Source organism: Melanaphis sacchari, unplaced genomic scaffold (assembly GCF_002803265.2).
Source record: "Melanaphis sacchari strain LSU unplaced genomic scaffold, SCAv2.0 Contig625_pilon_pilon, whole genome shotgun sequence".
Lineage (NCBI taxonomy): Eukaryota > Metazoa > Arthropoda > Insecta > Hemiptera > Aphididae > Melanaphis > Melanaphis sacchari.
The window spans coordinates 1-14514 of record NW_020271441.1 but is presented as its reverse complement, the minus strand read 5'-3'; the positions used below and the strand labels follow the sequence as shown (position 1 = coordinate 14514).

Below are 14514 nucleotides of genomic sequence, written 5' to 3'. Positions count from 1 at the left end.
GTTACGTATTGCCTAAGCAACCCACTGAAGGTCATTTTACAGTTTTTAATATTATGATATTAAATTTAATTATTATAATAAAATAAATTACAATCTTGAGCATTCGCTTTATTTAAGACCAATAGAATTAAATAAAGGTAAATATAATTTAAATCTGTTGCTTTTTAAAATTTACTTTTTGTAGTATGTAGTATAATATCTATAACAATGAGAAAACCAAACTAAATAATGCTCAGTACAAACAATTATCAAAAGAAAAAGAAAATAGGTACAAAATAGTATTGAATAACAAAATTGTATATGTTTTATACTTCTTATAGAATATAAATACTTTAAACAGACTATAGTATATTTGATAATTTAAAATGATATTGACAATAGTACTTCTAAAATGTAAATTTTTGAACAATCATTTAATAGAGTTTATAATGGTTATATGTTGATTTTACTATTAATATTTCTACTATGGAACTGTACAAAAATTGTATTAACAAGTAACAAAACTATTAGGCTAAAATAAATTATTTTTAAAAGTTTTTTTAAAATTTAATATATTCAAGTTTTGATAAAATTGAGTTTCAGTATAATTTGAGTCTTATATTGTATTATGATGCAATTAATTTTGTCTCTGTCGCCGTTAAAGTTGCATGGTTATAGTATTTTGCGTTATCGGTAGTCGGCTGTGGTGATAAGGCCTACTAATTATTGTCCATTTCTATCGTCATCGTTATTTATTTAAAATATATTTTGTTCGTTATACGGACAAGTTTTTTTAGCAATACCTTTGTTGTTATGTATCCTTTTTTTCTGGTTAAAACTTTGAGTTAAGTGTATGTTTTTATTTTGTTCTGCTATGATTAACGCTAGTACTTTTTATTTCTCCGGTAACTATGATTTAACAACTCTAATTTGAATATTTTATTTATATTAATCTAGTGTTACATGGTCGGGAACCTTTACGATATTAGTTATCCAGAAAGTTTCATATTTTATGGATAAGTTTTCGGTTATCAGTTAGAGCACGTGTTTTAAATATTTATCAATAATAGACCCGTTTGGATTATAATATGTATATAATAATTATTAAATTTAAACAATACGTTACTGTCTTTAGAAGATGACTGTTGATAACTATATTGTTGAGTTCGTTTGCGTTTATGGTTAGTGTCGAACTGATTGCTATGTCGTTTATTGAACTTTTCAGTCATTATTTTATATATATATATAAATTAGATTTATATTGCAACCAGACAGTTTGTTTGTCATTATTATGTATCATATTGTATTGAGTTAGTAATAAATTTAAAATTGCGACCTATTATACAAAATAAACAAAACACTTCCAATTATTATATAGTCCACTTACCTATTTTATTTATATAGTGACAAAGATTGTCTACTATTACTGTGGTCGATGCGAAATAACGTTGCTTAGAAACAATCAATAAAATGTTATTCTTCGTCGATTCGATAGTATTTTCGCGGGGAGAGGGGGAGGAGGCTACAGCTACAGTCGATCAGCAATTACACGTGCTATAGCCTAATAATTTTGTACCTTTACGGGTACGCTTCAAATGGCGACGTTAAGGCTAGTTCAGACTATGCCAGTAATTTAGTCAAGTAGCGAGTAATTTAGCTACTAAACGTGTATGAACAGACTGATTTAGTCGAGTAGTTTAGTAAATTTATTTAGTAATTTAGTAATTAGTGGATCCATTTACTTCTATTTTTTCTGGTCGAGTAGCATCCCCCACTTTTCTGACTAATTACTAATAGGCGGTCTGAACGCATTATTTTAGTTTAGTGTATTAGTTATCCTTGTCAGTGTCAAGATGACGTTTCGTTGGGGTGAAGACACAACATTTAAATTTGTTTCGGAATATATAAAACACGAGTCTTTATGGAACATAAAATGTCTGCTGTATAAAAATAAACAGGCCAAGCTATCTGCTTGTAATGAAATACAAAAAAATATGAATATACCTGGATTCGGTGAAAAAGAGATAAAGTTAAAAATTAAAAACATAAGGTCAGTATAAGTTTATTAAATAATAAATAGATAACTATTAACTTTTAACACTTATTTTAAAATACATAAACAGGTCTACTTATTCACAAGAGCTAAAAAAAATAAAGGATTCGAAAAGATCCGGCGCAGGTACCGACACTATTTACGTACCATCTATTAAATGGTTCAACATATTGTATGATACCCTACGTTCTATTAATTCTGAGTTGACGGAAAGTCACAGCAATTTGGTATGTATACAGTATACTGTACTTATTTTAGTTTTAATGTAAGAATTAAAGTATACATTTTATACATTACAACTATATAAATAGCACTACTATTATTGTTTTTGTTATCATGGATTTTTGTGAACAATAATTAATCAAATACAAATAACTTATTAAATATGAATGGAGAATGTTTATTCAGATTATTAATACATATTTAAAATTATACTATACAGTTTTAAATTATTTAAAAGTTTATTATTATTATTTTAAAGTTTATAACTTAAGTTGACATTTAAGAAAAAAAATCGTCCGAGTCACGTGTACATTTGTACATTTTAGTGCACCGGATGGTGCATATTTGTCTGCCAAGGAATCGATCCTTCTGCCACGAAGTAATCGGCATATCTTTCGCGAAGGTCTTGAGATCTTCTGGTTGAATGATTGGCTAAACTATTTTTTAATGATTCAAAACCATTCGGCTCTGACTCGTCCCTCCAATTACCTCGGACAATTTCTCCAGTATCAAAATTTTCTGAATCAACTGTATATTCAAATTGTCTATATTGTAATTTAGTTTCATTGAGCCAGTTATGAAGAGCACAACATGCTTTTACGATAAGAATGACCTTTTCGGGGCTGTATGGAAACGGTTTTTCAAATACTCGAAATCTAGCGGCCATTATGCCGAAAGCGTTTTCGACTATTCTTCTTGCACGCGACAATCTATAGTTGAAAATTTTCTGTTTTAATGTCAACTGGTTTCCAGGAAATGGCTTAAGTAAATATTCTTTTAAGGGAAATGCGTTGTCGCCAACTAAAACATGACCTTCTGGTAGCATACCGTCCTCTAATGCTTGATACAAACTGCAGTTACGAAAAACACCTGCATCAGACACTCTCCCATTACACCCGACATCTATATAACTAAAACAATATTTATGGTCCACTACTGCCATTAAAACAATACTGTTTGATTCCTTGTAATTGTAGAACAAGCTTCCTGATTCGGGAGGTGCTTTAATTATAACGTGTTTGCCATCAATAGCGCCACAGCACATGGGAAAGTTCCATTCGTTTTTAAAACCCTTCTCAATATTTTTCCAACCTTCTTTGTCAGGAACCTAAAAATACATAATACACAATTTATCTAAATCTTATAATAGTATTTTATTATTAAGTTCCCTATATTAAATTATTAAAAAAAAATTAACATAATCTATTTACTAATTTTTCAGTCAAACACAGATAACGAAAATAATATATCTGTAACAGAAACCGAACACACAGAAAATACTACTGAACTCACATTAAACTCTGAATTTTGTGAACCAAAACCAAAAAAGCAAAGACTTTCACAACTTAAGACTATGGTCACTGAGTTAAAAGGGATAACCGAAGCTGTTAACTCTCCGGTAGAAAACGAGTTTGAGGTTTTTGGAAAACACATAGGGCTACAACTACAATCAATGCCATTACTATTAGCACTTGAGGCACAAGAACATATTCAAGTTTATTTGAATAGACTTCGTAGACAGCATTTACAAAACTCTTCTGACCAAAATACAATAATTACGAGATCACCCACTCCATCGGTATCGTCATACACTCAAAAAGATTCACCTTATAGTTCTGCTTCAACATACAGTTATTTTAATAGTCAGTCCCGTGAAGATACAGAATGCTCGTCTCAATCAATTCCTCAAACACAACAATATAATATTCAACATACAACGATGGAAGATATATCTACCTCAATAATTATGCCGTCATTTCAAGGTTTGCAAAATAGCACTACCACGAACGACATAATTGCAACTGCAATCAATAACGCCAATGTTGATTTTTAAATATATTCGAGATGCGAGAGCATTCAAATATGTTTTTATTAAAATATGAAAATTAAATAATAATTTTGTTATATTTTTTTCATACCTTAAGTTTTAAAATATTTAAATTGTTAAAAAGTGACTGTTATTTTATTAAAATATTTCGAATTATTATTTTGTTGAAAGTAATTGATAATACTGTTTTATAACTTAGGTTTTATGATTAACCTAAGTTGAATTGTATGTTAAAAAATAAAAAGTGATGGTTTTTTTTAATAAATTAATAAATGTTTTTAAAAATTAACTAGATAATGGGTTTTCAAATGATTTTTTTATTTCTTACCTTAATAAAGTCCTGTAATGAATCGTAAATGGCTATACAAACTTCTGGAATGAATTCTGAAATAGTTGATTTTCCAAGTCGAAAAAGATGTGTTAACGTCCTTAAACTGCATCCCGTAGCAAGAAAGTATAGAACTGTTTGTGATTTTGTTTTTGCAGGAATCGCCATTCTTAAGTGAGTGTCACTACGTTGAATTTGTGGTTGCACTTTTTTCAACAAAAAATTAAAACAGCTTTCAGACATTCTTAGCGTTACGAAGTATTCTTTGGGGTCTTCAAATTCTAGTTCTCTAAGAAGACCATTTGTAGCTCCCAATGTGTCTCTTCTCTTGATCCATTCCCTAATCCACATTCGCTTTGAACTTTTATTAAGCTCTTCTTCTACCTCTTCTAAAATAGCCGTTGAAATAAGTCCTATTGCTTTATTCAAATTTTTTTTTTGTAAACTATTCATTTTGGCAATCACTTTTCACAGCACCAAAACGAATACTAATGTACTAAAACAGTTTTAAACCCTATTGTGTCTGAACACTTTTCAGTTACTAAACCGTTTAGTAGTTAGTAAGTCACTTACCACTTGACTAAATTACTGGCATAGTCTGAACTAGCCTTTATACCAAGTAATTACTAACGCGTAAAAATGTTTTTTTCAGTAGCAGCAGCTGTCTTTAAACGTCGGTCATCGTCGTCGTCCGCCGGTGTGTACGTCCAAAATCGACATCGCGTCAAGCCGACGGTTTAGTCCCACCACTTCCATCCAACAGTCGCGCATACCATGGAGTTTAGTCTAGCAAAACCCGCGTACCACATGTGCAGTGCCGAAGATCGAATGTTTTACGACGCGATACCCGGTTGCGTGATACGGATCGACCTGCAGGACTGTTGCCGCTATCTGCTGACGCCCGGCAACAACACGCTGGAGAGCTGGCGCCAGACCATTCCGCGGCCGGACGTGTGCATCCTGGCCGCCCTGCACGGGCACGTCGACTGTTTGCAGCGGGCGCACAAGATCGGCATACCGTGGGACTGGAGGACCACCCAGGCGGCCGCCCGGGGGGGCAGCATTGAGTGTCTCAGGTACGCTCGCGAAAACGGCTGCCCGTGGGACGTAAGCACCTTCAGCAACGCCGCGTACATTGGCCACTACAGGATTCTGAAATACGCGCTCCGGAATGCGTGCCCGTGGAACGAGGTGACGTGTGCCGCAGCCGTGGCGGGCGGCCATCTCAACTGTCTGAAATTTTTGCATCGGAAGGGATGTCCGTGGGATGCGTACACGTGCTGCGCCGCCGCGGAGAATGGCCACTACCGGTGTCTAAAGTACGCGCACCAGAACGGGTGCGAGTGGAAAATTAATACGACCTCTATCGCGATATTCAACGGCCATATGAAATGTTACCGTTACGCTGTCGATAACGGTTGCGATTTGTAAGGGGTCATGTGTTCGAATGCTGTATGTTCGAACGCTAAGTGTACGAAAGATTGTCTGTACGAAAGATTATATGTTCGAAAGGTCGTATATTCGAAATTATCGATAAATGAAACATGAATTTTACCAAAATATTTATTATTCGTTGATTCGATTTTCTGCGTAAAAAATTAAATTTAAAAATATCAAAAAGTCGTAAAATAAATTAGTCGTTAATAAATGTAAATGCTAAATAAAAAAAAAAACTAAAAACTTAAATTATACGATATTCCTCTTAGAAACTCAATAATACTTATGTCTACATTTTTTAGTCTTAGAATTAATTTTTTAATTCTTTGTTCCCGTTCTTCGTTGCATGTTTTTCTTTTTTTACTTGTTCGGCCTTGAATGATTTGCTCTATAGAGTTTTCAGTTTCATTCTGAATTTTTTGGAACTGTCTCATCAATTTTTAAACTCCTGGTTGTTTTGATATTAATCTATAAATACTTTTTAATAGTTTAGTTATAAGTTTATAATAATTATGTTATGGTTATTGATATATTGTTTCTACCTATTAAGTCGACCGTGCCATGATTCAGCAATATATGTTGTTCTTGGCAAATTTGCATCAACTCTTGAAGCTACTGACCTCATGTCAATTGGGAATAAGGGAGGGTGTCGTTGAGGTTTAAAAAAACTTTTAATAATATCTATAACTGTCAGTATTTGGCAGAACTTATAGATATAGTACCGGAGGCATACGATTTAATTAATTATGCAAACAATTAATTAATAGAACAACATTCAATTATGCAATTATACCAATACCCAGGGACTTATGAAGGGGGTTTTAGAGAATGTGCATAATTGTGAGCAACCTAATAAAAAAAAAAAAAAAATGTATAATAGTATACTGTTAGGAACCCTTGCATACAAACTTTAGATTAGTAAGCATATAAGCATATTATACAATAATATAGTAATGTAAGCAATATGTGTATTTTTTTTTGCAAGCGACTGCGTCGCCAAAACAAGAACGTAGAATAAGCAAGAGTTAGTCGTGAATAAGTAGCCGATTCGCATAATACTGTGTTGTTAAAATATTCTTATAATAAAATAATTAATAAAATAATTTCTTAAAGTTAAACAGATTTCGTGTAGTGTTTTGAATACAACCCGTAAGTGAACGAACTCTTTTACAAAATACATATACCTTTTGGCCTTAACCGAAAGAGTATATAACAATACTTATATAATAATTTAACTTATATTAAAGTAAAGTTTCCATAATAACACTATGGCCAGAGAGAATATATAATTTATGTACTTATATTTAAATTAATTTAAATTATGTATAATTATTTTGTAACAGGAAAAGACAAAAAAATGTAAACATGATTAAGTGAAATCATGAAACAGTTATAAGAAGCTGTTCTAATAATGTATTTGTAACTAAAATTTGTAATTTCAGGAATAGAAAATATGATTTAACTTCCATGTATGAAATAAGTGTAAGCACGATTGAATGAAATCGTGTTAGTTTATTAAGAAGTTATTTTTAAATGTAATTGCTAACAAGTAGCAAAAAAATTATTTTATAAAATCATAATCCAAAATACTAATACTAATATTAAGAGAAAATGTAACGAAAGAAAAAGAAAAAAAATGTGAAACCACTAACACCTAAAAATTAAGATAATACGCAAATTTTTAAGATTTCTGTTTCTTACAGAACATAAATCTTTTTTTTGGAAGGGAGGTGTTACGTACCGTGTTATTTTAACACATATATTATACGGAGAGGTGACGCGTATTATATATTCAAACAGTGTAGCACCAACGGATAGGGCACATCGTGATATTTAATATAATGATTAAGACTTGATCACACGTCCTGGACTTCTCAGAATAGATGAGTAAACGATAGTGTTAACATTGTACTATGTATTATAACAATTAAGGCCTTCTACACACGGAGCTACTCATTTGAAACTAAATACTGATGCAAATCATTAACTAGTCCCCGTAGAGTCACTACCAATGTTATTCAATGGAACATAACAGACGGCGCTACTATATAGTTACTAATCAGTTACTAACGCGTTAGTGATAAGTTCCGAGTGATTCAACTGTCGAGTCACTTTTGAGTTTTATCACTTCAATATTTTGTTGCTCAACGAAGTTTTTTTGTTTTACGTATTGCAAAAATTTGTTATTTGTGTAAAAATGAACGAACAAAAAATTAATTTTGTTGGTGGAAGAAGTAGAAAAACATCCCGTTCTATATAACTTCACGCTTTCGGGATATTCCAGAAAGGATGAAACAGAAAAAGCTTGGAATGAAGTAGGAAGATCAGTAAACATGTCAGGTAAATAATAATATGTAGTAATATAATTATAAATTTAATAAATACATTTAATTAAAAATAAATATACGTGGATTTTTAATCTATATATTATATTATTAGTTATTCCCGAAATTTTGTTAATATAATACTATAATAATATTATACTCGTAATCGGTGCACACCGGGCGACCCGCGACCGTCGCGACGGATTGTTATCGCATTATCGCAATGACAAAAATAGAAATTTCTGATGATCAGACTTATTTTTTATTATGATTTTACAGTTTTTTATTATTTAAATATAGACATACTATTGATCACAAATAGCTACATTACAGTTAAAATCTTAAAATAATTTATTTTTAACTTCAAACTAGAAAATAATGATCAACATGATTAAATAGGTATAATAATAAGTGTTAGATAATTTGTAGATGATAAATGATTAAATAGTTAAACAATATTAGACAATAAAATAATTATTTTTAAAAACTAATTAATAGCATATTTCCATTGCCAAGGCAAAGATGCTTGAGGTGTAAGAAAATAGTTTGCTATATAATTTCTAAGAGCAGCTGCAGAAGAGGTTATATTTATAGTCAAATTTTGTGGTAAAGGTATTACGTCAATGTGGTTATTTGCTTCACAACTTGTGGAATAAGTAGGTGTATACTGAAGTCCTTCTTTTTTTCGTACGTAGTTGTGAAGTATACAAGCTGCTTTTATGACCAAATTCACATTTTCTGGATCTCTGATACGAATAGGACCATTCAAGACAGCAAATTTTTCACAAGCCATCCCAAACGTACACTCAATGGTTTTTCTCCCTCTGCTAAATCTATAGTTGCATATTCTTTTCACATTATCTAAAATTATTTTTGGGTATGGTCTCATCACATATTTCAACAACGGAAATGCCTCATCGGCCACAAAGTAATAAGGAAACGGACTATAATTTTCATCGTATGTTAATGGTGTGGGAGGAGGGATATTAAGTCCTGCATTTTAGATCCAATATTTCATTGCTGAGGCACTGAATATACCCCCATCGTTGTTTCTTCCGGGAAAACCCGTTTCGATAATAGTGAATAACCCGTCAGCGTCACAACAAGCCATTAACACCATAGAATGATACGACTTGTAATTGAAATTAGAAGAACCACTATTTGGAAATTTTTCAATTCTTACATGTTTGCCATCGATGGCCCCTATACAGTTTGGAAGATTCCAGAGTGTTTCAAAACGTTTTACTATTCCTTTCCACTGCTCTGTACTTGGTATTGGCATGAATGTTTTTTCCAACACTTCCCAAATCACTTTTACTGTTTCCGTCACAATTCCACCAACTGTAGATTCTCCTCTACCAAAATAAACAGCAATTGACGCAAATGTCCCACCTGTACCCAAGTATCTGCAAAATGAAATAAACAATCATAAAAAGGTAGTCAAGTGTGTGTCACTCTGCTGTACAGTAGATTACAAGGAGGGGTTGTAGTTAATCGGGTTTGTGTAAAAATAGCGGTATAACACTAGATTGTTATTACAAATTATGTATACTCTGAATGTTATCTTTTTTTTAGTATCTGAATGCAAAGATAAGTGGAAGAACCTTCGTGCTGTTTTTGTGCGTAACATGAAACCAGCACCAAGTGGTTCTGGAGCTAAATCAAAGAAAGCATATTATTTATTAGAATCTATGCAGTTTACAGTTCCATATATTAAGGCGTTAGGTGTGCCTTCGGGAAATCTTCCTAATCCCCCAGAACAGAAGGAAAGTTTTGAACAATCTGAAGAAATTGACTTTAACAACTCCGAACTTGACCCACAGCAATCTTTGCCATTTCAACCACATCTTACGCCAACTTCGCCATCGCCTTCTACATCATTATACACACCTTCAGCTACTGACATGCCCCAAAAGAAGAATAACATTACTCTGAGTCAATCCGAGTCTTCGCCATCATACGTTTCAAACAAAAAACGCGGATTAAAAAACGAAGCAGTGGACAAAGCATTTTTAGAATATTTCCAGGCAAAAAAAAAGCCAGAACAGAGAACTCTTCAGTCAATGCTAATCAGGATCCAAAAGCAGAATCTTTAAAAATGTTTCTTCTTAGTATGCTACCTATCTTTTGAAAATGTCTGATGAAGAAGTACGGCAGTTCAAGCGCAAATCACTTCAGATAGTTGATGACATTTTGTCAAACAATTCGGCATTCACACCTGTTGTCGCTGGTTTTTAATGGACTGTATAATTTTTAATATATAATTTTCATTAATATAGAAATGTATAATTTATTTTAAAAATACTGAGACAGACACGGTGACGCGCATATGTACATGGATACACGGTTAAACACACACTAAAATAGGTAACATTCGTACATGGATCGGATCGACATTGGCGATCATAAGATAACATAACAATAGATAATAATAATAATAGTGACATTTCTGAAGTATAATATACGCGTCGACATGCCGCCCGCCTTGAAAAATTAGAATATTAATACAGTAAAACAAATGCATATAAAATATTTTTCAACAAAAGTTCACAATAAATAGATAAATGATGTAAACACACAAAATTAAATAAAGGAATAAGTAATATAAATATATAAGTAAAGACATTGTTAAATATAAATAAATTAGAATGTTTCATAATACATGCCATATTTAAATATCAATAAGATATCATAGAATAAAAAAAAAATATTTTACGAACTATTATCCTCAAAAGGAAGAGGACAAAGTTTACGGACAGCTCTGGATATTTCTTTTCCTTTTGATAATATAGTCGCCACTCGGATGACACCGTCGTCACCAGCTTGGACACGAACAACTCGACCCATTGACCAAGACATCGGGGGCACGTCGTCTTCTTTCACTAATACTATAGTACCGATCTTGAGCTTAGGGCCCCTATTTGCTAACCACTTTTGCCTCGTTTGAAGTTGCGACAAATATTCTTTACTCCAGCGCTTCCATAATATTTGAGTCAATTGCGTTACCCACTGCCAACGTTTTAATCGATTTTCTGGTATACCAGTTAAATCTGGCTCCGGTAATGAACAGGTAGGTTCACCAATTAAAAAATGAGCCGGTGTTAATGGTGTCGTATCAGTAGGATCGGAGGAACATGGGGTTAAAGGTCTGGAATTAAGGACTGCCTCTATTTTAATTAAGATGGTGTTCAGTTCATCATATGTCAGATTAGCCGTACCTAAAACTCGGTATAAATGATTTTTTATAGATTTAATGGAAGCCTCCCACAATCCGCCAAAATGAGGGGATCGAGGGGGTATGAAATGCCACCTTATGCCCTCAGACGATAAAGCATCGTATATTTTAGTTAAATGCTCTTCAGTATGAAATATTTTTTTTAGCTCTAACAATTTATTATTAGCTCCCACAAAATTAGTAGCATTATCACTAAATATATCGGAGCATACACCGCGGCGTCCAATAAAGCGTTTTAAAGCATTTAGAAATGCTTCAGCAGTTAGATCAGCAACTAATTCAATATGGACTGCCCGAGTGCTAAAACATACAAACACACAGATATACCCTTTTATTGTTGTAGCATTTCTTCGTAAACTTGTTTTTATGGTAATAGGACCGGCATAGTCAACCCCGCATTTTTTAAACGGTCGATTTGGCACAAGTCGTTCCGATGGTAAATCCGCCATTATTGGTTCAACTACTGTTGGTCGAAGTCGAAAACACTTTACACACTGGTGAAATATATGTCTAGCAATATTTCTGCCTCCAATTATCCAGTACTTTAATCGACTGTTTGCTAACATTGCTTGCGGGCCTGCATGCAAAAGTCGATCGTGTTCGTTACGCAATATTAATTTCGCAATAATACTATTTTTTGGAATCAGAATAGGATGACGCTGTGCTATACTCACATGATTGGCATTTTTTATGCGGCCACCGACTCGTATAATTCCGTTTTCCAAAAAGGGTTGTAAATTATGTAATTTACTTTTTATCGTTAAAGTGCAATTTTTATTTAAATCATTTATTTCACTGGACCAATAGGAAGCTTGAGCTATTTTAATTATAATTATTTCAGCTTCTTTTAATTCATCTGATAATATTGGACCAACTACTTTAATTTTTTTTATTCTTATTTTTATAAAACGTAAACAATAACAAAAAATGCGCAATAATCTATTCCAAGAGGAATAATTGTTTAATATTTGTTCGTTTATAACCGGTTGTGCTAAAAATGCAACAGTTTTCGGTGTACCCTTCTCTTCTGGTATTTCGGTATATTTTAATTCGCAAACAGTTTTTTTCCAAGTTTTATGATCGCTGGTTAACCAGCTTGGTCCGTGCCACCATATAGAACTATTTATAATTTCTTTCGCACCACATCCTCGTGAAATAATATCCGCGGGATTGTCCTTAGTTCCAATATGGTGCCATTCGTTTACTGAGCTAAGATCGTGAATTTCCCCCACCCTATGCGCAACAAATGTTTGCCAACGCGTAGAAGGTGAAGTTATCCAGGCTAAGACGATTGACGAATCAGACCAAAAATATCGCCGTTGTATTTGTATACCTAATTTTGGTATTACTTTATTGTACAGCCTTACCAAAATTACGGCCGCACATAGTTCCAATCGGGGGAGTGATATAACTTTTAAAGGCGCAACTTTAGATTTTGCACACAATAAATGCGATGTACAAACACCACTATTATTTGTAGTGCGGACGTATATGCACGCGCCATAGGCGGCTAAACTGGCGTAAGCGAAACCATGAACCTCTATATAACAATTATCTTCCGTACACAAAAAACGCGGTATACACAATTCCCGTAAACTTGCCAATTCGTGTAAATATTTCGTCCACTCATCTTGCATTTTCGTCGGTACCGGTTTATCCCAATCAATTTTTAACCTCCACATTTCTTGCATTAAAATTTTTGCCTTTATAATTATAGGTCCCACTAAACCGAGTGGGTCGAACAATGAAGCTATTTGCGCTAATATGCTTCTCTTTGTTGTCGATTGAATTTCCGAACTTGTATCCTGTACTTTATATTGAAATATATCTTTCCTAGGATGCCACAGTACCCCGAGAACTTTCGCCATTTCGTTTTCTAATTCGAGTACCAACATAGAATCACTATTTTCCGTATTTAAATTTTTTAATAACTCCGGATCATTGGCAGACCATTTTCGTAAGTTAAAGCCACCGGATTGTAACACTGTTCGCAAATCATTACGTAATTGTATGGCCATCTCTTTCGTATTTGCACCCCCTAAATAATCATCCATGTAAAAGTCATTTTTTATTGTATTACACGCCTTTGGAAAATTACTATGCTCGTCCTCCGCTAGTTTATACAAGCACGCGGTAGCTAAGAACGATGCCGAGACAATACCATAAGTGACCGTATTTAATTGAAATATTTGCATAGGCTGTTCCTTATTTTCACGCCAAAATATTTTTTTGATATTTCCGATGCTCCGGTGCAATCCAAATTTGACGGTACATCTTCGATATGTCTGCGGATATAGCGTATTTGTGTGTACGAAACCTAGCCAAAATATTTAATAAATCGTCTTGTATTGTTGGTCCTTTTAATAGGACATTGTTTAAGCTTATCCCTGTATCGGTTTTACTAGAACCGTCGAATACTACGCGCAGACGAGTGGTGCTACTGTTATCGTTTACTACAGCGTGATGCGGTAGAAAATAGCCTGGTTCATTGACCGACCCTTCCCCCGCGCCGCGCAGCGGTTCCATGTGACCAAGATATAGGTAATCATACATGAATTGCTGATAATCCTTACCTAACTTTTTATTTAGTTCTAATCGTTTTTCTGTAGACAGAAATCGTCTGTACGCGTTTTTATAAGAATTACCCAATTTGCTAATGTCCAGTGGCGCACACATAGGGGGGGAGTTAGGAGGTCAATAACCCCCGAAATTTCTTCCTTCATTACGAGCGTCTAGAAACAACCCACGAACAATTTCTCATCATGTCTTTATTTCTTATCAAATATTATAATTTTAAATAATATCATATTATTTAATTTGATTTTGTTAGTGCTGATTAGGGGCGTTGTCCATAGTCTTTGAGTTTTGATAAGATATTTGCTAGTGGCACTAGCTACGTCTTGCCTAGACAGCTCGTTTTGTTATCGGTACGCGCACCTGCAATCACTAGCCGCGGTCTCAATTAAAGTGTGATAACTGATGGGATAAGCAATCTTGTATAACATGTTTTAAATTATTTATTGTATTGGTTAGTCAGTAAATCTATTAAGTATTAGAACCAATAACTCAGTTAATAAATATTAAATATATTTCATTTTAGATTTTCAC

The 14514-nt window shown here is 33.4% G+C and overlaps 4 protein-coding genes and 1 pseudogene across 4 annotated transcripts; 3 read left to right on the top strand and 2 right to left on the bottom strand.

The window, feature by feature from the left end:
* Positions 1 to 1832: 1832 nt before the first annotated feature.
* LOC112600218 lies at positions 1833 to 2315 on the top strand. Its single transcript, XM_025347395.1, has 2 exons — positions 1833 to 2029; positions 2103 to 2315. The coding sequence occupies exons 1-2, from the start codon at positions 1833 to 1835 to the stop codon at positions 2299 to 2301; spliced, it is 396 nt and encodes a 131-aa protein (XP_025203180.1). The 3' UTR covers positions 2302 to 2315.
* Positions 2316 to 2517: 202 nt separating this feature from the next.
* Positions 2518 to 4876, bottom strand: LOC112600216 (putative nuclease HARBI1). Its single transcript, XM_025347392.1, has 2 exons — positions 4411 to 4876; positions 2518 to 3362 (listed from the first exon to the last, which is right to left on the bottom strand). The coding sequence occupies exons 1-2, from the start codon at positions 4861 to 4863 to the stop codon at positions 2577 to 2579; spliced, it is 1239 nt and encodes a 412-aa protein (XP_025203177.1). The 5' UTR covers positions 4864 to 4876; the 3' UTR covers positions 2518 to 2576.
* A 296-nt stretch (positions 4877 to 5172) lies between these two features.
* On the top strand, positions 5173 to 6034 carry LOC112600217. The gene has a single exon (XM_025347393.1). The coding sequence runs from the start codon at positions 5185 to 5187 to the stop codon at positions 5839 to 5841; it is 657 nt and encodes a 218-aa protein (XP_025203178.1). The 5' UTR covers positions 5173 to 5184; the 3' UTR covers positions 5842 to 6034.
* Positions 6035 to 8069: 2035 nt separating this feature from the next.
* On the top strand, positions 8070 to 10732 carry LOC112600219 (annotated as a pseudogene).
* Positions 10733 to 10841: 109 nt separating this feature from the next.
* Positions 10842 to 14060, bottom strand: LOC112600215. Its single transcript, XM_025347391.1, has 2 exons — positions 13097 to 14060; positions 10842 to 11980 (listed from the first exon to the last, which is right to left on the bottom strand). Exons 1-2 carry the CDS (start codon positions 13599 to 13601, stop codon positions 10884 to 10886), a joined length of 1602 nt encoding a protein of 533 aa, XP_025203176.1. The 5' UTR covers positions 13602 to 14060; the 3' UTR covers positions 10842 to 10883.
* Positions 14061 to 14514: the final 454 nt, after the last annotated feature.